This window comes from Ciconia boyciana, chromosome 2 (genome assembly GCF_034638445.1).
Source record: "Ciconia boyciana chromosome 2, ASM3463844v1, whole genome shotgun sequence".
Lineage (NCBI taxonomy): Eukaryota > Metazoa > Chordata > Aves > Ciconiiformes > Ciconiidae > Ciconia > Ciconia boyciana.
The window spans coordinates 152,913,769-152,940,021 of NC_132935.1; the positions used below are offsets into that span (position 1 = coordinate 152,913,769).

Genomic DNA, 26,253 nt, shown 5'->3' on the forward strand with positions numbered 1-26,253 from the left:
GAGCTGTAGCAAGGGAGCAGTTTTACCAGCTTTTAACACTCCTACTGTAGATCTGTTCAACAGCCTGAGCAAATAAAGGACAAAGTGCTGGAGTTTGATTAACAACAGGAAGCTTTTTGTTGTGGGCATCTCTTGTGGCTTGAAAAGCTGTATAATCCATCGCTTTACACAACATACCAAAGTAAATATTTTTAGAGAACTGTGTCATTTCCCTAGATAGCATATAATGCTCTGAGTCTGATTAACTGTTGTGACGCCTCACTGTTCTTCTGTCAAATATTTAATTAAGCAAGAGTTGATCTTTTTTATTAGGTGTTGCTGTTGATTTGACCAATCATGCTCTCCCATGATGTATATGCAACTATCACTTAATTCCTTTATTTATTGAGCTTTAAGTAAAGAAGAATATAATGCCAAGTAAAAATGGCACAGGCTCTAGTAGAAATTCTGAAAATAGTTTCATTAATTTGGTTGGAAAATTACTTCCAAAAGTCTTTGTCCTTGAAATGAGTAGTCTTTACAAGTGCACAACTCCTTGATTAATGACAGGGTGTAAATATTCATGCTGGGTTTAAGTGAAAATAGTAAAGGCTGTAAACCATCTCAGATCTTTGTGCAAAATTCTCAATGATATTTGTGGCAGCTCCATAAAGAAAGTGAGGAGAAAATATTGCTCTTAGTAAGAGCTCTCCTGTGTCACTGAAGTCTTTCTCATTGACCTTGACAGCAACATCCTGAAAGCCCCAGAAGAGAAAGCAGCTAATCACACGCTCAACTTCTAGTCTGTGCCTAACAACTGTCCTCAGTCAGTATGCTTTACCGAACTGATGCTTATGTGACTTGGCAAAAATGGGGAAGCACGAAAGAGAAGATGAGCAAACATTCATGCCAAAGAAATAGGAATGCTTGGCAGCAAAAAGGAAATGAACTTTCTTTAGCGGTTGAAATATTCCTCACAATCTTCACCTTCTGCCCAAATCCTTTTCTGCAGCAGAAAAAACGTAAGCGTAAAGATTCTCCCAACTGAAAACAAAGAATAGACTCAAAGGATGCTACCACAATGAGATACTGATACTGGGATTGTAGTATTGAGTACGGTATTTTTTTTAGAGGCAGACTAGCCAGTTTCTACAAGACAAAATTTAAGATAATGATGAAAAAGTATGACTGATGAACATAAGAGAACCTCAGTCATCATTACAGGGCTGGTTCAAGAAGGAAAAGATGCAGAAAGTGTAAGAAAAATGAAATCCAGAAACAAAAAGGAAAAAAGAAAAGACAAGAAAAAATGAAAGAAAAGGCTTCTGTGTCTCTGACAGAGAAAAGATAATGCTTGTGTGGGCTGTGTTGCATCTGGATTCATGGCACATTCTCCCACTCTTATGTTAATTTTTTTTTGCATAAATCAGAAGCAACTAATTAAAAAAGAAATATTTAATTCTGACATGTTCTTTGAACTGGTGTTCCATCTGGTTCTGTTTGAATAGTAAAATCTGCTGTGGTTGTAAAAATTGGCAAGCAGCACTCTGGTAAAGAGAAACAAAAGAGACTCAGTACAGCAGGTTAATACACTAGCATTTCAACTTGAGACATTTCCAGAATTCAGCAAACCAAATCGCTCCAGTATGGAAACTATAAAGATCAAATGTGAAAGAGAAATGCTGTGAGTGGGCCGGGAGGAGCACTGCCACTGGTACACATTAGTTCTGTGTGATATTTTTAGTGTGAGTCTTTGAAGGAGTTTGGTTTAAAATCAAGGGCAATGCAATGCTCCCCTGAAATGGGCTCACTGCATTTTATGAAATGCATCCAGTGCACATGCAGTGATAGGGAACGATCCTTCTGCTATTCATTTGCAAGCTCCACCTTACGCATTCATGTGGTGCTCTGATGTAACACGATCGTTATTCAGAAGACTGAGAAAATACCTTCTTCTTAATTTATTTTTTTACTTGAAAACTACTTAAAACCTGAACACCAAGATACAATAAACTCTGATAACAAAGGGAGGAAAATGTAATCGTATTGGGATTTCTATAGACTCTGGGATCTAAGTAATCAGCATCTTATGCTATTCGAACCTTCTCTGTAGCAATGAAGAGAAAGGCTGATTAACTCCCAGTGCTTTAGAAAAAGATTGTTTTACATCTTGCAGGAGCATATCTTGCTGTGAAATATTACTTCTTTAAAATGAAAACCTTTGCTTCAGCACTACATTAACTTGCAAATGGATAACCTAAGACATGTACAATGACTTGGTCAAAAAAGGAGGAATGTGAATGGCCCCTTTCTCCAGCTAAGATACTTAGGAACCCTTGCTGAGCAATAAATGAATCAGGAACGTAATACTTTTAATTAACGTTTTCTGAATACTTATTTGTAATTTACATTTAATTTTAAACCTGAGCTTAATCCTCTGATCTGGAATGAAGACAACTATTTAGTGCAGTTTGAATGTAACCTTCCCCAGTTTGTGTTAGAAACTATAGAAAAGGGAAACTCTATAGCAATACTTGCAGAACCACTCTTTTCTGAGAGAAGGACATAATTGTAGGACTTTTTTTCGCCCAAGTGTACTGAGCAACTAATGCACAAATGGGAAACAAGTAATCCAAAGCTTCTCTATCAGGCTGCTTCACATGTGAATAACTGGGCTTTGGGTGCAAAATGCTGAATTTTGCCTATAAAGTTCTTCTGTAGCATTCTTTTGCCAGCTGCTGTCCTGTTAAAATCAGAGAGGACAGGCAGCAGGGCTTGATTTATAACACATTTTGGTATTTTGAATATAAACACAATATTACACATGCAAAACCACACAGAAATAACTTCTGCTTCTTCTTGTTTCGCAGCATACCTGTGCTAATTGGGTAGGAAGCTGGTAAGGGAGGGGATGATATAATATGCAGGATTAAGCCTCTACTGTCTCAGACAGCACACCTTGATGGTGTAGATAGATAGATCTGACCGTGCAATCACTGTGTTCAGAGTTCCACTGAAATCACTGGAATTTGCTACACTTGATATTTTTGAAAGTTCAGGCTTTGGGTTTTCTATAAAAAATAGCAACAAAATGGGGAAAAACTGCCAGTGCCTAAGATTTAATACTTTTTAAGCCTAATTTCACTGGCAATTGGAATAGGTGTATAACCTGTGTCACATAGAAATATATGTATTTTCTTGTGATCAGCTTTCTCATCTTGGAAAATTGGCACAGTCTTTTTAAATCAGTCAGTCATCCACAGGAGTCTGCATTCATTTATTCTCTGTTAAATGGAACTGTCAGTTTTGTTGCACCAAAATTCAATTTTCTATTTCATACACATTGTGTATGATGATTTTAATTTACTGCTGGGTCACCAAGCAAGTCACTGCTTTTTTAAAATATGAGTTTCTGCTACCTTCTAGAAAAATGTCAGGTAGCTGCAGTTAGATGGTGTGGTGAGGGTACTGTAAATGTACAGGGGAAAACGAGAGACAAAGACTATACATACAAAGATCATTTTGCTTTTTCCTTGGTATGTCCCTCATAGCCCCGAGGAAATGCACACATGTAGATGAAATACTTCTGAGGCTGTGATTTGGAAGACCCGCTGCTGAGAGCAGCGCTCTCGTCCTGTGCCGGGGGAGGAAGGGGGACAGCAGAAGGGAGGGTGAAAGCCAGTGACTACTGAGACAACTTCCCCTCTGGTGCTAAAGCAAACCAGGGAGACTGGCTGCCCCCAGCTCTGCCCTCTCTCAACAAAGCCTGCTCAAACTCCAGCCGTGGGGATTTAATTTCCAGGGTTTCTCTGGCCAAAGAATGGTGCCTGGTTTGTGTACCCCCACCTGGCCTCTCTAAAAGTTGCTCTATCTCCAGCTATGTAAAGAGCAAAACTATCGATTTTTAAGTGCCGTGGCTTTTTAAAATAAACACAGGATGTATTTTCTTAGTTAAGCATGCCATGAAAGGGGGGAACACTCCTATGGACAGTTAATTTTTATGGCCTGATAAGAACATTTTAAAATTATTCTGTGCTATGTCAGCCCTTCAGCACATAGCTTGAATTTAATAGGATTTGCAACGGAAGAGTCTGCTCCTGTCTGTGTTAAGGCTGAAAGCCACCTTAGTCTATAGTACAATAATCTATAACCTAAATATGACCTGCTAAAATATGCCTGGGTTTTATATGTAATAGGACAAATTGATCTTTTGAGCAGCTTCAGAGGATCCCCACTAGAAATGAATTTGGCCCAAAGTGTTCAACGCAGGAGGCTGCAATGAAGAGAAAGACCAGACTACATAGGTACAGCTGCTTGGTGGAAGCTGTGTGTAAACAGTGCTTCTCTGATGAGAAGCCAGTTCCTGAAAACAGAGGAACCGAACCTCAGCTTAATGTTTGGTCAACTGTGTTTTCTCTGCTAGTAGGTTTTGTTTATCAGACCACTATGAAGTTTACTCTGATGCCTTTTTAAAGAGTTTTTTAAAACCTTGAATGAAAACATTAGAGGTAAAGCAAAAATGGAAGTATTTCCCTGTTGAAATATACTTCTTTTTTTTTTCTTTCTTTTTTCTTTTTTCATGGGAAGAAGACAAATTGCTTTCTGAAGGGCAGGTATTTACCACTTGGAAGAAATCTCATTTGTCCTTCCACTTTACCTATCTTGCTACTGCTGTGAAAATGTCACCTAATGGGCAGAACAGAATTAAACTGGGACAGAAAAGCAGGATGACACAAGGACGGGGAGAAAAATAATAGCTCAGCAACACCAAATCTGGAGCATGGATGCTGCGATGGGGAAGGGCCCATAGGACTCATGAACTCTTCAGCTTCATACTACTGTGCAGGTGTGGAAAGAGTGAATAAAAATGCACAATTGTCTCTGCAAAGCACTCAGCAGTACAGCTATCATCTCCAGCCCAGGGTCGGCCCCGTGAGAACAGAGACCTTTAGCTCAGTAACAACTCTGCTTATTATAACATGCCTCAGCTGTGCGTTCCTACCCAAGGCTATATTTCTAGCCACTACCCTTGGTCACTTAACTTCTAGCCTTCAGCTCTACCTCACCGACAGTTTGACACCTGCCTAGTCTTGTAGATTAATTTATTTCTGCTGGACTCAGAAAAATCTCCTTCTGAGATACCTTCCTTCACATCTGCAGAAAGTCCTGGCTGTGGTGGAGCAGATGTGTTGCAGTGTCTGGTAGCTGGGGGGGCAAGGCTGCCTCAGCCCCCATAGGGTCTGCAAGCCATCTGGGAGAGAGCTCCCCTACCAAGCAGAATGGCACAAACAACATTTTTTGGCTTGATGGCAGTTTAAAAACCAGCAAACAATAATGTTCTGAGTCAAGCCAAACACATGAAGCTAGTGAATGGGAAAAAAAAGAGAAGAATCATTTTGTACAGAGGTTTTTTAAATGGCTTTAATTTCTGTGAAAGAAAGTAGAAGGAAAAGATGTTGTGATTTAAAAAAAAAACTGTGGTGTTTAGTTTAAAACCATATTTAAAGGTTTTAAGTTCTTTCCCTCCTGGAACCAACTAGTGAAAGTGAGATAAATTTACAAAATTATTTTAGTAGTTGCTGAATCAGTGCTTTTGCTGGACACATTTTTAATTCGCTATCTCAGCTCTAAAGGGCCATCTGTCTTGCAGCCATTGAGGGGATGTAGGGCTGGACTGGGAAGTGGATGCATAGGTAATTACAGAGTTATACACAAACTACTCAGATCTCTGCATAATGGATCCCCTGAAAGAACTGAAACTATTATAATGATTAGGCTGGTAGTGGAGGCTCGGAGGGGCTCTGCCTCTGCTGCTCCTCCATATGTTGCACGCAGGATTGCTCAAAGCCACGCAGGACTCCCCTCTGTATTAGGGCTGATGCTGAAACATGTCAGGGGGAGGTAGAGAGGATTTTCTTCTAAACTGCATTTTGCACCTGCGCTTCTGGAGCAATAAGGCTGCCAACAGTTTTGCACAGTTCTCTGAGCATCCCTTCAGCCTCCCCAGAGTGATAAATCTATGGCTGGGAACTTTCTGGTACTAAAATAGCTCTTAAAGCACTTTGAATAATCAAAAAAACCTTCATACTTTGTAGGGCCCTTTTATTTCTCCCTCTCCCTCTTGTCTAATTTCAGTACTTGCCTTTGTGAAACTCTACCATTTATTCCCATGTCACAGTAAATAAAGGTATGAATGTATCCTGCTGGGTCAATTAACCCCAGTTCTGCACTGTGTCACAGTCTGTACTGGCTGTGATTTCCAGAAAGGAATATTCTTTTGTCATTCTTTGCCCATGTGCAAAGTATGTTAAGACCGTAAGATAACTGTAACACTTTTCCACACAAAGCTAACTCTGCTTTTTGTAATTTCTGGAGTGCAGTTATGAACTGTAGAATGACATGAACCGCATACATGACTTGTATTCTAAAGTGGTAGAGAAGACAAAGGACTGACAGTTTTTGTGCTTTCATGTCAGTGTGCTCCCTAATGATGGGCAAGCCCAGCCACAAAGCCTCTGAACTTCAGCTCTCAGGCAGTCCTTCAAAGGCTAGGAGAACTGGGAGGCTGAGGTTTCCCAGGTTTCATGTTATTCTATGCAGTAATATGATGCACTTCACTGCAATATCAAGCTCCAAAATAAACAGAAATAATAAGAATAAAAATAACAGGCATTGTTGACTTGCACTTCCTTAAGCTTTCATGTGAAATATTTAGATAAGCTTGCTTGGTAAAGTCAACCTAAACAGCTGCCTGATGTAAGAATAAACCTGTTAATGAAACAAATGTGCTGTACAGCAGCATATATAAATACTGACTATATTTTTAAGTGAATACCTGATAAGGAAATAAGCTATGACACAGATGAAAGGTTGAGACACCAAATGATGAACTGCAACTATTTTCAGAAGTGCTACAGGAATAAATCTGTGCTAATCTATAAACCAGTTCACATCAGCAATGCATGCTTCTGGGTTTTGCTTACAAAGGAGCAAATAATAAGGAACGTAGGTTACTGCAAATGTAAAGGAATGAAGACAAATGTGGAAGGAAAATTCCACCTCAGAGGTCCCTCTCATTCTGGTGAAGTAGTGTATACATAGAAGTGTTTTAAATCAATGGAAGTGTATTTTCCTTGCATGGGAGAGTTAGTGTTAAATAAACAACTGATATTTCAATCAGTGGAGGCGAGGGGGATCTCCCAGGTTGCTTTTTGAGGAGGCCTACTCTTACCTCTCTCTGGCCTTTCTCCAGATCCCTAAATGCTGCAAGATGCAGAGGGAGACTTTTGCACCACATCAGCTGATACTCCCAGGGGTGACTGATCTAGAGGTTTAGAGGAATACTCTGCAAGAGTCGTAGGTGCCAAAGGGATGGGTGGGGGACGAGGTGGAGATGGGCAGGCAGAGGCCAGAGGGAGTGACCAGACCTGCTCCCGGTGCCAACCTCTGACTCCAGCTGTTTCCACGTGATACCAGATCTGTGCCCTGCTGAAAAACCCAGCAGTACAAATTTGGGCTGGATTAGCCATTTATCTCATATTAGCCAGAACACACAATAAGGAGTTCATCTTAGTGTATGGCCTTATGTCAGCTGCAGAATGACAGATAATACCTATTCCAGAGTATAATATCTATTTATGTTAACTCCCTGTTAACCTTTTTTGAACAAATTTGAACTGGCAGAGTGTGTTTATACCAGAGCAGTGCTTTTTGGTTTATGGCCGCAAAATTTTGATCTGATACTAGGATTCTTAAAGCTGGATTTATGGTTTTGTCCAACCGCAGCCATAATATGAACTGAAGATCTTGTGTTATTAACAAACATGCTTTGCTTTCTGGGCAAGCTGGAAGTCTTGCTCAGTGTTACAGGACGAGAGAAAAATTGTGCCACCCTGAAACTATCATCCAGCTTGGTGGGAGTGTAAAGATTTGTGTTATATGCATCAGAAGAAACATTTTGATAGAAAACATACAGATTCTGCAGTAAAAGTACCCAGGAGGTGTTGCTCCTTGCGGGTTTGAAAACCCACACCATTGTGAGGATCGATGATAGCACAGGTTCCCAGTGACCCTGGTAATAGGCAATCAGTCTCCCTGCAAAACCACACACACACGTGGGTCTCAAGTGTCTTAGCTGCTGGCACCTATCCGGCCAGGCCCTCCTCCTGGCGCTCCCCGGGCTCCTGCGCTGCCCCGGGGGCTGCTGGCCATGACCCATCGGGGCGTCCCTGAGGCACAAGGGCTTGCCATGCACAGCGGCCTGTGGCTCCTGCTCAAAGGCTTCAAAAATAAGATGCAAAAAGTTCCCTAATTGTAAAGATTTCACATGTTACTTTTTCAGATGAGTGTAAACGTAACTGCTGTTCTTAAATGCGAACATTAAATCTACTCTGTAAAAACACAATTACTGCTGCCATGGCAGAAATCAGTCGTCCCTTTTGAAGGAATGTCTTGAAAATGCAATCATAAAATCCCCACACGTTATGGATTTCATTAACATTGTACTCCCCTAGGATTCCCAATTGCACAATAACAGGAGTTCTTTAAATTTTAAATACCACAGACAGGAACAGTTTCACTAAAACCAGATGTGAAACCCTTGCACCAGCCTTCTTACTGGTTCGAAGTACTGAAACTGGCTGGTAATTGATACCTATTAACATGTTTGTTGTTCAGATTACAGAAATGGAAACACTATACTATTTTTCCTGTGAAAGGATACGTTAATGAGGGACAATGACTTATGTTGCAATGGTAGTTCCCTGCTCTTGATTAAATTAAAGGGCTGTTTTTATTTTTTATTTTAAATTATGGTATTTCACACTGAAGGGCAGTCGAGTGTGTGAAACGTAAGTGTAATAAACAAGTAGACTGAGTTTAAGGTTGAGGAGCTAATAACATCCCATATAACAATAAACTAACTTCATGCTTATTTTTGGCAGCCCTTGCCTCATGCATATCTTTATTCCATTCATATTAGAAAATCCACAGACTTTATTAATGTGTTTTTAAAGAAGAAATTCAATCTGGAGTGACTCTGTTTCTGATTATGGAGTCACTCCAAATCTCAAGTTAGTGGAGCAATTTTTAAAAGTGTGTTTGAGGGTAACAATAAAATGGAGAAAGTACTGTGCGGACTTATGGTGTGACTGTGCTATGGATATTTTGAATCGAAACTTTGACATTTATTTCAAAACAACTAAGGAAAGGAACAGACAGACAGCTTTCACTTGGCAGAGCCCGGTAAGCAGGCAGCATTCAGATGAACTCAGGAGTCAGTACCCTGTCAGCCACAAAGGAGCAATCTAGTTTTTCCACCAAAGAATGGGTTCCACATCCACAGATGGAATTCATGCAAATCCATTACTAACAACAAGCCAACGCTATTTTCCTAATTCTTTTCAGCCAAATGGTCCGAAAGACGTCAACACCTCAAAGGATACAATCATATCACATGCCCTCTAGACGTCCTCCTTAGATACCAATCTCCCTTTGCTGATACTTAACTGAGGTTTTCTGTTTCTTTTGTCTTAGCAAAAACATTAACCTTGAAGAGAGGGGTAAAAGGCAGGGAAAGGAGAACTATAAGATTTCCCCTATACAAAAAAATGATACACTAAGGAAATTAGTATTTGGAGCTGAATTTTCAAGCTGCTTTGCCCATGTATGATTGTACATATCTCATATATATGCCCTAGTTGCATATGCATATTAGCGTTTTGAAGGCAGACATCACTACTTAACCAGCTGCAGTGTGTGTGCAGGTATGGAAACCTGCAATCATGGAAAGATTAATGAATACTGATACACACAAAATCTTTGTCTCTCAAACAAGGGCATATAGGCATAAATTTTCACTTTAAAAGTTCCAAGTTCAGCATTGCTGTATCCTTCAACCTGTTTGTTGCTGTTGAATATTTTCTAGAGTTCTTGCACTATGCAACAAAAATCCATTCACGCTGTACTGCACAAAAGCAAATACTTCCAATAAATAACGAGTTTACAATAGCATACAGAACAAACCAGAACAAAGTGACCTCAGCCCTTCATATACAAGTGCCTTCCTCCTTTGATAAAATATAAAATAATAAAAAATATTATTATTTTTTTCAATGGGTAATTTCAGAGCATTTTATTAGTTGCATGTCCTTGGTTGTTTGTCTGTAAGCTCTTATGGAGATGAACATCTGTTCCTGGGGATATTTGTACAGAGGAAACATGGGATTTCAATATTTTATCCAGATACAAACTCGCAACATGTGCTTACTGCCAATGGCATCAAGCCTTTGTAGAAGATGGCAGTTCACATGTGCATGGACCCTGTTATTGAGGTACCTGATGGTCTGAAGTGCTTAGCACCCATCTCAAGATTGTCAATTAAGTTTAACAGGAAAGCACTTAGAACACATTTGGAAGTCTGAATTAGCAATGTTAGTATTGAATTAAACCATAATAAATAAGAATTAATATCCTCCTGACACAAATGGAACTAAAGATTAGTTAAAGCATTGTACCTTGTGAAAAGCCAGGTGATGGCATGCTCAATCTCCAAACTAGCTCAGTTGCTTCTGCTACATAGGCTGAGTGGTAGAAGTGATTAACAGCTCTTCTGCAACACATGTTAAGCACGCCTGTTCAATGCAATGAATCTTCAAGCAAGACTTTGTAGGCTCAGTCTTGCAAACAAGACCCAGCTCTGCAGCGAAGGCTGGTACAGCCTAGTTCCTCTGTCATGAAGTCTGCCTTGGGGGTGTCGGTCCCTCTACATGGGCCCTGGGCAATGGAGGAGATGCCGTAGGGCTAGACTGCTCAGGGAAATGGTTCATGCTGCCTTTTCCAAACAACGGGCTGGGTGAAGTAGGTGAGAGCTGGGGCATGAGCAGTACAGCATACAAATATCCACCAACTTCTTGGCTGATGTGGTAGCTGGAGGCAGCGTAAAGCTGCTAAAAATTATGCTTGGTGGTTGTTTCAGCCCCTGAGCACCCTGGTTTATGGCAGAAGGCAAAGGAGGCTGAGAAATTCATGGGCAGGAGGCCTGAGGTACCCTGAGCTGTTTTAAGCATAAACCCCAGAGTAGCTTGGATTCTGTTATGTGTTTGTTATTAAAAAAGTTAATGGTTAAAAAAAAATCCTTTGAAACTTTTTCTCAGAAAGGTCTAGTTCTAAGTGAAAGGATTAAGCTATATATGTGTGTATGTAGTCATCATAACTTAATAAAGTTAATAAGCACACAGAACACATGAATGAGATTTGACTAGCTCTCTTGTTTTGATTATCCAGTCATAAATACGTAAGTGACAGCAGAAAAGAAGGAAATAAAGAAAAAGTGGCGGCCTTCCGACCAGATGAAACACATGGAATTTGATTCTGATGCATTCCACCTTTTTTCCATGTGCATTCCATGGATTGCAAGTGGCAATGATTAATAACAAGCCTTGCACTTATATAAGGCTGGGGAGATTTTAACATTTATTCCTAAGTAAGGAAAAAGGATCAACAGATTTTTTTTTGCCACTCTGAAGTCTGATTAAGTCCATCATACACGATTACCAATTTGCCAAGAGCTCAGGATGTGTAGGGGCCCCTAAGCAGGACACTCGAGAGTCCCATTGTGTGCAAAGGATCAGAAATGAAAGATTTCCCCCTCTTTCTTCCCTTTACTAACTACTACTCAACATGTTTTTAAGCTTTCTTGCAGACAGCAAACCTCACAGGAAACATCAATGTGAACATTTGTATGGACGGCTAATAAGGCATTGTTTTTATATGTCAGTTAGTAATTTCCTATAGAAAACAACAGAAGCAGGAGGAATGTTTCAAATATATGAACAAGTTTTCAATATTAGTGATATTGATCTAATATGCTCAAGCCTTTCTCTTAGCTTTTGTCAACAGAAATAGGTTCTAGATCATAACTAAGAAGTGTAAGTCAACCTACAGCTGAGACAAATCAGTATTTTTTTCACCTAGTTATATTAATACTTGTCTGCTAGTGTAGATTATTTGTATACAGTAATTCATGTGAATAATTCTAACTTCTTCAGGAATCATGTGCCATTAAGCTATGGACCTGATGACAAATAGCAAACAACAAGCCTAAGTAGACTAACTGAACTCAAGGAGTCTCTTTGTGGGGACAAACATTTGCAGGATTTCTGCGTATTAACAGAGCAAAGCCAAGGCGGCCAATCTTGCTAATGAATGTTGTGTCTGAGGACATGGAAGAATAGCCACTAGACAGAGATCACTAAACTCATTTCGTATGTAACATATTCTAGAAGGGACATAGGTCTTCTGAGGTGAAATCTGAGTGCATGAAAACACCATGCCGTATTAATGCTTAACTGTAATCAACTAGAGACATAGCACATGCTCGGTTTACTGGGACATTCCACTTTAAGTGCATGTTAAACTAATATTGACTTTTCCACTAAACCAAAATCTCTGTTATTTGTGCCCAGAAGACTGAAAAAACAATAGACGTGGGAAGCAGAAGAATTAATCTTCCTGACCTTTTCTTTTTTTATACCTTTGGGAGTCAGTCTTTTTTTGTGTGTCTAATAGGGAATGTGAGCTATTCACTTGCAATGATTCTTAGATTATGTAGAAATACTTTATGGTGTTATTTTTTTCCTTTCTTTTGCATTCTCCACATTCAATAAACTCCACAGAGTATTATTATTAATATCTTTAAAATGTTATCTTTTTACCTGTATCCATTCTCTGCTAGAATCTTCCCCTGGGGTCCATCCGTTCTCAGGGTAATTTAGCCGGGACCTTTCTGAAGACCAGATAGCACTGTACTGGGAGGAGACAGTGATTTGATCAGAATGAATTTCTCCTGACTCCATACCTAGTGGTTCCATGCACTGGAAATCTGAAGAAAAATAAATTACCATCATTATTATGGTCAGCTTTTTCATTTAGTCTTTGAATAATAAGAACATTTTCCTGCTTTGAATATGAATATCTAAAGAATTTATTTTTATGTGACTCTGAATTCTTTAGCAACTTTAAGTGAGGCAGTATTGGGCTTATGGTATCATTCTTAATACTGTCATTTGAGTTGCCATGGCAATTCCTGCAATAATAATGCTATACAAATATTTTTAGCCCAGCATTGTAGCCATTTCAATATAGGACAATAGAATTCTCTTTTCTAGGGTAGCATAGGCACTTCTGTGGATTCATAATATAAAACAACGTATGTCGAAGTCGTAATTATGCACAAAGTCAGGAAAGACAAACCAGATGACTGGATAAAATAATTTTATTTTAAAACTACTTACTCCAGTACAAAAAGTATAAAATGTTTTAAAAACATTATTAAAATTCTAGCCATTCTCTTTTGGTCCTGGACACTGCAAAGAAACAGATCAACAAAATTTGAATCCAGGCCAGAAGAGTATTGACCTAAGGGAATTACCACCTCTTCTATATATTTTAAATGAGTTGATCATCTCCATCCAATCTCTTTTTGTTGACACAAAAATTACCAAGATAATTTAGAATCAACTGACAACCCAGTCACTATAGAGAGTTCAAAGGCTGACAGGGCATGGAGACTCAATTCTTCTCTCACTCTTCAAAAATAAAGGCTCCAACACTACCGAAGCGAGAGAGGCAGGGAGGTTTAGATGGATCCTCACACCCAGCTGCTCATAGGCCCCTCTGTCAGAGGTTTACCAACCCCATTGCAAGGGCAGGAGAAAATAATATGTGTCCATGCTTCTATTCAGAGACTTCATCGTATATTAATATAATTCATTCCTTCATTAGCAGTTTAAGGTAAAATACCAGTGTGTGAAGTGGAGGCTCTGACATTTGGGTACACACTCCCTTTTATCACACGTTCTCTGGAGCTGATGTATCACTAACAGAGGATTAGGTGCTGAAAGTTTCAAAATCTATGAGTTGGAAAAATGAACTTTTAATAATCAAAGTTCTGATTTTTCAATTAAAATCAAAATATCTTGAAAAAAAAAAAAGAGTTTAAAAACTTCTGTCTGGGATCCAAAAACTTATATTCAGAAATGCTATCAGGGTACCTTATAGGAATTGTAGTTAGCGTGCCCCATAACTGAATTATCAAACTTGTTGCCAAACTACATTTCCTGTGGTGTACCACCCTTTTCCCCATTTCTGTGCTGCTTCAATGTATCAGGGGCCTTGGGTGAAGTACTGAAACTGAACTACTTTAGGGTAAGACTCAAAGTAAATTAACTTCTGCTTGGAATCAGAAGGAGAGCCATAAGCCACTACAAAGAACTCAAGACATGGTAGGTGGCAGTCACGTTAAAATATCTAAAAGGTAGGTGTCTAGTTTGATCTAGACATCTGGACTTTCCCTGTAGTCTACGGAGAGGGACAAGTACCTCCTGGGGACATGTCATGTGTCTGAGATAAGCAGGCTGAGTTGCCCTCTGGAGGTGACCCTCTCTGTAGTGACAACTCAAAGAGCAAAGGTGGCTGAAATCAAGTGAGAGGAATCACTCCTCTGTCTAAGCCTGCATCATAGAAAATATTTCCTCTTATCATCCAAAAGGGTTTCCACACACACTGACTTCTCCTGTTCCGTTGTCCTCTGTTTAAGAGCTGAAGGCATCCCAGCATAGCAGATATTATTAATTCTGGCTCCAGTGTGATGATGCCTCTACAGCCCAGGGAGGATGACTGTGGAGGAGGTGGACATGGGACCCAAGTTGGCTGTACTAGCTAATGAAGGGGTAGGAGCAGCACCTACATAAGGAGAAGCCAAACTAGCTGGAGGTACAATCTGAGAGAGATGGAGGAGGATGCTTCCCATCCACAGAGGCTGGGATATGTCCCATTCCTCTTCCTGGCTATGTATGTACAAGAAAGCTATTAAAGAGGCAAGGGGCAGAGGAGAGGTAGGGAGTAACAGGCATAATTTCAGTTTACTCATTTTTCTTTTATTCCTTCTTTGACTAAACAAGTACATCAAATCTGGGTGAATCTGCTCAAAACTCAGTGAGTTGCAGAAAGGAGAGAGAGTTTGATTTAAAGTGTGTGATTTATCATCAAGTAAAGCAAGGAAATCTGCAAGGACATGGTGTAACACAGCCCGTTATTTTCCTGCATCTCCCTCACTTCTTTTCATTTTCTGTCCAAAGGGTAAGCATGAAAATGAGGCAACTGGGAAAAAATACGAGACAGAGAACAAAGCTTAGATAGCTTATGAAATGGTTTTACAAGAGCACATATATTAAATGGGTTCTTTTTATTCAAGAAATCGATCATCAAAGCTTATTCCATGTAATAAAAGAAGGCTTTGGATAGTGCATTCATTGTTCATGTTTCATTGTTTTAATCCAAGTGTTCAATTGCTCTGCATTCCTGCGTTTCCTTGGTCAGCACAGTTTTTCACAATAATTATCCCAACTTCCTGGCAATACTGCGGAATAAAACTGTAAGGAGAATTCTGCTTCTTGCACTGCTTTTCAAAGGGCAGCTGTTCTTTCAAAAAAAAAAAAAGAAAAAAGCAAAACAGAACCAACCCTTCCCCATCATCTTATTTATTTAAGGTTTCTTTAAAGTTTCACGCAACACCTGGTGTGCAAGAAGACATAACAGAGAATATTTTCCAAGAAGCTCTGCAGCATAGATACTGACCTTCTGATACACTGCTCTGTGACACACTGTAGTTTGCTGAGAATCCTTCTTTTGCTATTGCACTGTCGGTGTAAAATACCATTGAAAGAATCCCTGTTGAGGACCGGACACGTCCTGGGTTGTTCTGCCCACAATAACGGCCTATGTGCGGGCCAACTGCAAAGAGACAGGATATAATAGTAAACTCCCAGTGCTACTACAACAATAGATGCCACTACAATAGCCTCCTAAAGAGAGTCCCTCAGCAGGAAATAGTGAACCTCTACAACAGTTCAAAATCACAATCTCATCAATAACTTAGAGGTGAGCAATAAATTGCTTACCCTACCCTAGTAATCTTACTTCTAAAATGTTCCAGATACCACTCCATAAAAGTAGAGAACCAGGATTTCAAAAAGTGTCCTTTAAAGTGTGCAGAGGGCAACGATGCACAAAACTACATGTACAAAACACCAAAAGTATTTTCCAAAGTGTGATTGAAGCACCTATTTATGACAAGGACATCTGAATGGCCTGATTTGCCCACCCAGTCTACAAGATGCTCTGAGAAGAGGAGTTCAAACAGCACCTTCCATGTTTTATGCTCAATACTGCAGATAATCTGTTAATTTTATAGCGAACTTAGAAAAACAGTTTTGCACTCATATTGAGGCTATGACCAATGACTCTTTATCCCTGCCCATTTAGGCTTTCAGCACACACTCATGAATCTTTTGCCCATATGCTCAATATTAAACAATACTGTAAAAGAATTCAAGATGAAAATCTTAATCCTTTCAAAAGAGCAAGGATTTCTTAAGTATATCTCCACGTCACTGAACACACACACATACACACATGCATGATCTCTCTCAGTGTTAATAATGTATAAACCAGTTCCTGATATTTTTCTGGATTTCCTGTGCAGTGAGATAATCTTTTTCCTTAATTAAGCTACTCAATTCACAACCAACATATGTGGCCTTCTAGCACTTGAGCATTCCCTACAGATAGGTCCCTAGGCTGTTGAATAGTGGTACATCTGTGCTTACAAACAATAATAAAAGATAATGCTAAAACCCATCCATGGAGTCAATAATGAAAATAATCATAAGACGTCATTCTAATGCTTACACCACTGGCTTTCCAGGCTTAAATTAAGAACTTGTCATTTCTCTAGGAAATCCATTTCACTTTCAGTTTAACATATAAAATGTTTATATATCCTAATTATTCACAGTTCAAAGAAAATCCTCAGCTAACATAATTTTGTAGTCATTTATTGGCATTTTCCAACAAGTAAAACAGTTCCAGCTTGGAATAACTTTATTATGTAAGCTACACATTTCTGTAAGGCCCTAGAGTTGCCAGAAAGATGGGGCTCAGGTGTTATAGCTCTTGCTGCCAGCATGTGCTTTTCCATCCATATTCTGGCCATAGTTAGTCTTCAGTTGGCAATCCCATGGCATTTAAAAATACCTGCCAGTTCAGCCCTTTTCCACCAGGGGTGTTCAATGCAGTATTGATAGAATGAAACACCCTATAGAGGGTATGAGTTGAATTCTTCCTCATCCTAGAAATCATTAAAGCTTTACAGTTTTATTATTTGGAATGAGAAAGTTGTTTTAGACTGTTACCATTAGTGACTATGTAAAAACACAAAATAATGCCCCTACTCCAATTGCTGCAGGTTTTTTTTTTTCTTTGCATTTTCTATGTGCAAACAGCTCTGATCCTGCTCTTTCCCATGATGGCCTTTCAACATTATAGCTGTTGATGTTGCTCTGAACTGCAAGAAAATAAGGAGGATAAGGCCACCATGTTATGGCACTCTGAGCCTCCCTCCTCCCATTTCCTGTAGGGAAGCCTCTTTGAAATGACAAACAGAAGAGAACTTTGTTTAAAGCAGACAGGCTTTAAGATTCCCCATGACTCACTGGTTTATAATTTTTAAGACATATTTAGTTACTCTGCATTTCAGTCTTCTACAGATTGGCCCTGCTATCACAGTACTATTCCCTTTGCTAGCTGTGTAGATGCAAGAGCTAAAAACTTGCAGAATATGACACAAAGAGGTATTGAATTTTTTTGCACAACATGTAAACCTTAGCCTACTGAGCTGTTACAGTATTGATCTGAGCAGAACTGAATGAAATAGAGATTCTTATTCTTCTTAGATAAATAGCTAACACAAAGTTCTCCTTTTTTCCTTTCAAGTCTTGAAAACTTTTGAATGACAATAAATTATCATATGTTTCAGGTGTCACCACATCAAATAAATGCTGTCTGGGGGACACCATCTGAGCAATCATTCGGGGGATGATACTGCTGTCTGCTTAGGTAGACTATGCCACTGCTTTTTTTAACCATCTTCCTGACCCTTCCTTACGAACCGAGATGGGTTTTCATAATAGACCATATACAGTTCCAATTGGGAATTTTAGGGTGGCAGGTGCTGAAAATCTTTAGGCCCAGAAAGCTCTTTGCAGCCTCTTCCTGTAGACCATCATGTCACTTTGTCAGCATCCCCTAGGAAGGCCTACTCCAAATATGAGTCACTTGGAAACGTCCTCACTCAAGGACACTTCTACATTACCTGCAGAACAGAGGCATTTCTGTGAGCCAGCTAGTTCATTTGACTGCCCATGCTGTAGCTATTTCTGGGACCTTGGCTCCTCTTTTGACTGACATAGTATGATATAGTGGAAAACTGAATGACTTTCAGGTTAAAAGATGCAGGAGCAACTAAGAATCCTGTTTTGCAAGCTTTTCCCAACATGCAGAGTCTAATTCTAGAACCTGAATAAATCCTTGATTATTCTTAATACGTGTGTTTGAAGGTTTACAGGATCTGAGTGTGGAACATATAGAATATGGCTGGTTGTTTAAGACTAAACAGAAACCTTATCCTTACTAACTCTTATCTTCTTTTCTACTGTTTGCCCTTCGGGACAAAGAGTATCAGTATCAGAAAATTTTGAGATTTACTGAAACACACATTTGCCCATCCAGTTGAAATCTGCTTTTCAAATTCAGTTAAAAAAAACCCCCAACAAAACACAAGCAAGGAAAAGTGGTATATCAGACTTCTAACATATTAAAAGAAATGTTATGTTAACTAGCCATTTTACTGAATTTTAAGGCTGGTCTTTAAAAGTATGCTGGTGTGCTGTGGACAGTATTTTCACAGCAGTATGATTGTTATTGACAAAACATTTGCACATAATTTAGGATGCTAAAGAGAAAATAACTGAAAAATTAATCCCATCCTCACAGTCCAGTAGTCACCTACACTGAGCTTGTGTATACTTTTATATCTTAACAGCTTCTCACAAGAGTGTAGAAAGCAACTGCAAAAGAGGACTAACAGCAACCTTCATTTGCACTGATGTTAATGACTGAAGTAAAGCATTCTGTTTTGCTCTGTAACTAAGTGGAAGCTCTTGTGGTATTGACCGAAGCAGCAATGCTCAGCCTGTCATTCTCAAACCATACGTAAACTTCTTTAAATTACTTTTGAGCCCCTAGTAGACAGTCTATAGAGCTTCAAAGAGAGCTGCATGATGAATATGTGCAATTCATCACTTAAGCTAGTCCTGGTTTTGAGTGGGCTATTTTTCTTCAAAGTCATCAATGGTCTGTTCTCAGTCGAGACTGGCTGAGGTATATTTGTGCCTTGGGCAAAGACATTTTTGGTGTCTAGTTTATTAATGCAAACCCACATATTTCTATTCTGTGATCTACTCACTCTCCTGCTCCAACTCCACCTGTTTTGTCCTTCAAACCATGGTCCCTTTTCTGCACAGTATTTTCAACATGCACCTGTAGTTCTCAAATATTCTCCAGGGTTTGTTTCACTTATTGCTTTGTTTTAAAGAAGAGACCAAAGGGTACCCTTGGCATGCAGTTATGCAGGAACAAAATGCCAGGTTTGAGGCATTACTGAATGCCTACCATTCCCCTCCTGAACCAGCAAAACACTTATACCAGTGTTTAACTTCAGACCCGTAAGTGTCCTCGGTGAATTCCTTTTGAAGTCAATCTAACTGCTCACATGCTTCAAAGATAAGCACGTTTTCCAGAATCAAGACGCAAGTACTCAGCTCTTGCCAGATTCAATCCACTAAAAGGACAACCAGGTAGGCTGAGGACTCCGTGATTGTGACAGAGCATTTCAGGATTAACGTCTTTGTGAATGACTTTTATAGTCGCTGGCAAATTGTCTAACAGAAAATTGTTTTCCATCAGAAAAATGGCAATTACGTAGAAGCAAAATGTAAATGGAAGCGTACTGATTTTGACATATCCTTTTAAAGCTCATTGTGAAAATTTGTTTAAGAGAACATTTCTCTTTTTTTGTTTTTTTGGGGGAGGAAGGAAAAAAAATCACAACTGTAGAAAACAGCAAATTCACTTCCTGCCGATCTCCAGTGACTGTAGCTGATCAGACTCTACAGTGGAAACATCTTCCACTTATGGTGGGTTTCATCTGCTCTAACCTAGGTACCTAAAGTTTATGTCTGAGTTAGTGATCCATAGCTCTCAGTACAGTCAATGAGATAAGCACCTCCAGAGCTCCATTAACTGCCCTAAAGTAGATGTTGGAGACAAATCAGAGCGGGGTGCTGTTCTCTGCTGAGAATGGGGGCACTGACAGTGCCTGGCTCAAACACTGATGCATGGTTTCCAGAATTGGGTGAGAGCAGCATGTTCAGGAGGCTGTCCATCTAATTCTGCCCTGGTTGCAGCCACAACTATTTTTCATCAAACTGTTCTCTGTGTCCTATTAAAAACTGCCATCAGCTGTGTTGCTGTGGACCAGGCAGTTTGAATGGAAGGATATGATTTTTTCCAAACATTTAAAAAACCCTTCTACTTCATGTTTATATTAGTGTAGTGCAACGGGGGCTTTAACCTCTAACACAACTGGGCATGTGAGCAGCAATGCAGTACAACAAAGCAAAATAGCTTCCTTTTTTATGGCTATGTCTATATCACTGAACAGAGCAGGCCAGGGACGACCCTCCGGACATGCAGCCGGCAGCCAGGGACTGTTCCAGGGACCAGACTAACAGTGTGACACAGCTTGCTCCCACAGGGCTCTTCCCTCTGAAGCAGGATGGCCATGCCCAACGTGCCTGTTGGGAATGACCCCCAGCTTTTGCTGTCCTCCAAACCGTGCTTAGGAATTGCTTGGAAAAGTGCAAACTGACTGGGCTAAAATTGTGCAAGGGAGTATGCCAGCAATTAAGTACACACAACCATGCCTCGGCCCCGTTTTAGTTAACAGTGTAGCAGTAGCTTCAGAGTATCTTGTCACGGACTAAAGGGAAATGGACAAATGGCTGAAAGACTCACCGTGGGTGAGCCTCCCTTCATCAAAGGCAACCATACTGTCTAATATTCTTCTGAAATTTACTACTCCCATGTGGCTGCAAATTAGATTTATTTTGCCTTCCTTTCTCCTTTTTTTTTTCCCCCAAGATTATCTGGATACTCTCTTTTTGATATCTAGAAACTTTTAATTTCTACCTTCAGTTTATGGCCAGGTCATACCAGTGGCTTCCTGTGTCAGCTTTGCTCTTCGGTTGAAATAGTTCTCCCTCCCAGAGATTCATTCTGTGATGCATTTATAGAGAAGCAATCACGTCCTCTCTGCCTTTGTTATGTTAAGCTAAACAAGAGAAACTGACTGCTGGCTAAGGTTCGTCTGACGGTGAAATGATGCAGCAAACATTTCCCTACAACCGCTGCAACCTCCAATAGTTTGTATCTAAGGAAACATTTCTTTCAAGTCTACAAATTCAGTTGAATATTTACAAACATGTAAACACCCTTATTGGATGTCAGGATCATTTTGGGTTTAGACAGTTTGTGAGGGAATTGGAAGGCTGATAATGCCTGTTGTTAATTGCTCTTCAGTATGGCTCAGTCACTTTCTTGAACCAGGAAATTACCGCTTTGAAACCCTCTGACACTAAAAATAATGCATTTCTTTTTGGTAATATTACACATAAATTGATTGATTGGATCATCTTTTCACATGTCAGCTTAAATGCAAGTTCTACAGGAATTCAGCTTGGAAAGATTTGGCCTATACACAAATAAACCTATTATTAAATGTTCCAGACATCATTATTGTAGTGTTACAATACTGTTTTCCTAACTGAGGCATTAAATACTAAATAGTCTTTCAGCTACTGTTATGGCTCTTTCTTCACTATTTATTGGAGTGGATTGAAAAGAGCCATGATAAACCCATTAAGCATAAAACAAAAAGGAAAACCAAATATAGGTTAAAAAGCACATACCTACTTACTGCAGCATCAATAAAAGCTTTAATTAAAATTATATTGGGGATTTATCTAGGAAAACAGGCAAGTTTAAATGCGTTATTAAAATATGTTCCTTAAGTTATATGTTTTCATTTAAATGAAATATTAATGTAGGATTAGCAGTTTGTAGAAACTGCCACTGCTGTTCATAAAAGCAAAGAAAATATCTATTAATATGGGTTACCACACCAGTGCAAAACTGAAATAGCTGTAATTAGTGCCCACCACAAACAACATAAATCCTCAGTCGTTGAATTTTTCTACCAGTTACAAAATTAAGAAGAAAAAAGACAGCTTCAAGATGCTTCTCTTTATCAGCTTATGCCATACATAGAAACAGTGAAAAGGGCATCACAATCAGTTTTACAGAGCCGTTTGCACAATTCATATAGGCATTTGGGCTCCCTAAAGGTTAGGCATTCAGCTTGAACAGTCCCTCTTAGGCTGGAGCTGCAGCTGATCACGCTGGGGTCCTTGGAGAACTGGTACATGGCTGCCCTACCTGGAGGGGACTTGGATCTTGCAGACCCGTTGCCATATATGAAAAAAAAAGAGAAATCATGCAGCTATTTTGTTCCTCAGTCTCAGTGTAAAACAGGGATATGAGACTGGGTGGAGGGTGAAATGAGGGCTCACTGGCTCTATTGGCTTAGCTAATATCTAGCTATGCACTTAGTGAATTTGCAGAAGGTCAAGTGTGGCCAACAACTAAGTGGAAAATTACTGAGATGGCAGAGAAGTAAGTTCCAGAAGGGTACCCAACACACCCACTCTGACACATGTGCCCAGCTAATCAGAGATTATAAATTAACAAATTAAGATAAAACCTTTGGATTTGCTTATACTGCTGGAGGAGAGCACACTGTAAGGGAGGAACCCTGCGGTGCCCGATCACCGAAGCCACCTGAATGAATAACTCAATGACTGTTTACTGACCTGGGTAATCATTTAGTCACTATGATTTCAGTTGTATGGACACCACGTTTTCTCTGGCAAAGAAATTCTCTGCTTTGACAGCTGGTCTGTAACCCTGTTCCTCCTCAAGCTGGAGGGTTAGTACCTGAAGTCCAATTTGTGCAAGTTGTTGGAAATTTCTGGACAATACTCATGTGTTAGCTGTGAAAGTCTGGGGACCCACTATAAGGCTTCATATTTAATTTATTTTAGCATAGGAGGTCCATCACATATTTCTTCTAAAAATAGAGGTTTCTCCCAAGCCAACTGTTCAAAATTAAACATATTTCATAAAAAAAATCATTCACACTGTGATATGCTTTAATGAATGAATTTACAGAGCATTTTCCCCATTTCTCTCTAATTCAACTTGTTTCACATAAATCAAGCAAGGACCTCTCTACTATGACATTTAAAAAAATGAGAATATGCCTTCTGCAGCCCACTTCAGAGTAATGGTTATGCATATCACAGTCCATTTTTCTCTTACCATCAGGGAATCCATCCCAGATTTCCAATCGGTCATAGCGACAGAACACTCCCCCTGGAGTATTTGAATCAGGTTCTAGCTCAAAGCTTTCAAATTCCAGTATAATCTCTGACATCTTTGGTGCAAAGATAATATAAGTGCATTCAAGGCTATTGGGATATTTTTCAGGGAATCCAGGGGACTTTATCACTCCACTTGACGAAGTAAAGTTTCTGGAACATTCAGGTCCTGTAAGGGAAAGAGAAAAATCACCTGGGTTAACACTGTGCTACTAAGCAAAGTAGTTAGCTGGAAAACAAATTAGGTTGTATTGTCTCTCCAGCAGCAAAGGTGGCTTTTCAATGAAACACCTCATTTTAATCACTGTATTAATCATTCAGCCAGATTGTTCCTATTATTGATAGTCAGGTTTTAAAGTGCAATTCGCATATACTGTCTGATCTCCAGTTTTCAATTTGTATGGAACAATATGAAAACTTGTACCAGCTCTCGAAAAAAATTATGACAAATACAAAGTCATGTGGGAACAATGAAAGTGTAAGCTGCAGAAATCTCGACAGAGCCCTAGAGAAATAATTATAGCCCCTTCAAGCTCAAATCTTTAAATCTTACGGCTGACAGGCTTTTATTGGTGAAATAGAATTTTTTACGAAAGCGGGTGAGTGAATTCAGTAGAGGGAGTAGTGGTTTCAGATTCCTGGAGCACTGACTCAGTAACTCTGCCAGATGTGACCTATGCCTCCTTGACAAACTAAATGTGAAAGGTAATTCGTACATGTACCAAGGGTGAGTGACTCATTCTGAGTGGTGTTGACACAGGTGCACCAGTAAAATGTTGCTGTTAGTGCAGGCATGATAAACTGTGTGATTACAGGCAGTGTTGCTAGAAGTCACCTAATGTCAACATTGACACACCAGCTTTCCCTGATGTCCCCATCATGGCATAACGGGATGCTCCAAACACTGCTCTTGGTGGAGCAGGAAAGTGGCAGTGAAGATGCAAGGATATAAAGGGCCAGATCACTGGATTTGCCTTTGTGAATAGAGGGGACTAAAACTGGAGTCCCTCTCCTGTTGACAGATCGCATTTCTCCTTTATTTAGGTCCCTCAGGAATCCTCTCTGTGGATCCCACATCTGCAGGTGTGCTCAGAGCCAGCCGCAGGCACTGCCCACACATCCTCCCACAGGGTCAGCATAGGTACCCCTCTCTCTCTGACTTTTGACACTCCCAGTTTAATGGAAAGTGATTTACAGGATTTGGGCATCGGTGGATAGCAGCTGACCTGGGGAGTTTGGGTAGGATGACTCAGATGAAGGTCTTCAGACATGCAGTACAGGCAGGACACAGGCGACAGAGTTTGGTTGCAACAGGTTGTGCTGGGGGATGAGTGTGTGCAAGGTTCCGGTTTGGATGAGGATGCTCAGCATCCTTAGAGACAGCAGTCAGGAGCCTTAGAGGATTTCCAATGCTTAACACAGATCATTGAAGGAAAACAGTCTGGCTTGCTGCATGTATGAATACTCTTATTTCACCATAGAAAATGTTTTCCTTGTGAATGTGCCAAACATATTACCCCCCACAGATTTGGCCACCTCCCAGCTAAATTCAGCATGCAAGAGAGAGGTCTGAATGAATTTAGTCAGTTCAGGTATTTTTGTCCTTCAACAGACACTGATAGGAAATGCTTGAGCTATCACATCAATATTCAGAACACTTCATGGCATATTTTGGAAGATGTAGATATTAATGCTCACGCAACCTGACCCATTCCAATTTGGGAAATTACATTTTGCCTATAATTAAATCGCCCCCTTACACATTAGTCGGATATTTCTCTTCTCTCCCTGTCATTCCCTTGTCTCCTTGTCATGTATAGGAGGATTATATTCTGGTTGTTGCTCCTCACTCCCACCAGTAGCTGCTGTTCCAGGATAAAATAGCTTTGCTATGCCATTCATAGCATAAAGTGCTCTGTACTCCTCTTGGAATCCAATAAAAGATGCAATATAAAATGTAAGCCAGAATCATTATTGCTTTATTAAATACAGCCAGATCCTGGCTCTGTGAGCGCACAATCATCAGGCTCCTTACACTCACACATGGTATCTCAATACCAGCTTGCTTTATTTTAAACACGTTCAAGTCAATCTGGTGCAAGAAACAAAAACTGTTTTCAGAAAAGCTGCCTCACTAAAATGCCCTCCACAGATTTTGACCCTTTATTGACACTGCGAAGGAACTCCAGGAATGAAATGATCACTGAGGCTACGAGGAACTCATAGGGCGATGTTCATGGAAAACTGGCAGAAAAGGTTCTAGCAGAGACCGGACAGAGAATAGATGCTTCTGAGGTGGAGAAACTACATGTGTGCATGTGTATGTAATAAAGGAAGAGAGACGAGCTGAAGGAAAGAGAGAGAGGAGGCAAAAGAGAGAGCAAAGAAAGAGAAAGAGATGATACTGGAGATAATTTCACTCGCTTTCTGTAGGTGTTACTGAGCCAGAAAGTAATTTGCCTTCCTGGCTGACACTGTCTTTTCTTTCAGTTTACACCATAAATTTAGTCGACCGAAGTTAGGAATGTTGAATGTGAACTGTGTAGATCCTCTTCTAGTGAATAGACTACTCATTCATCCTCAGATAGGCTGGCTGACGGAGCCAAAATGATGAACATTTCAGATGGGCTAAGCATTGGGCAATATGGGTTTCATGTTTTAGTCTGGAATTCAACTTCTTCAGTGTCTTTCTGGCTAAGGAGCTGGATGAGAAGTAAAAGCAGCTCCTACTCTCAAAGCCCATACTACATTTATCACAGTTATTATGTGTGCTGGTCTCTCCTTACAATTTCCATGGTGTGTGGCATTTTAAGCATCCGGT

The 26,253-nt window shown here is 39.9% G+C and overlaps 1 protein-coding gene across 4 annotated transcripts in view; it reads right to left on the reverse strand.

The window, feature by feature from the left end:
• The window catches only part of NRP1 (neuropilin 1), a 116,104-nt gene that overhangs the window by 40,722 nt on the left and 49,129 nt on the right, over positions 1-26,253 (reverse strand). For all 4 annotated transcript variants that reach the window (XM_072854604.1, XM_072854605.1, XM_072854603.1 and 1 more), the window contains exons 5-7: positions 23,374-23,601; positions 15,616-15,771; positions 12,693-12,859 (exon numbers count right to left, since the gene is read on the reverse strand). In XM_072854604.1, the coding sequence (XP_072710705.1) occupies positions 12,693-12,859; positions 15,616-15,771; positions 23,374-23,601 (551 nt within the window). The remainder of the gene's footprint in view (positions 1-12,692; positions 12,860-15,615; positions 15,772-23,373; positions 23,602-26,253) is intronic.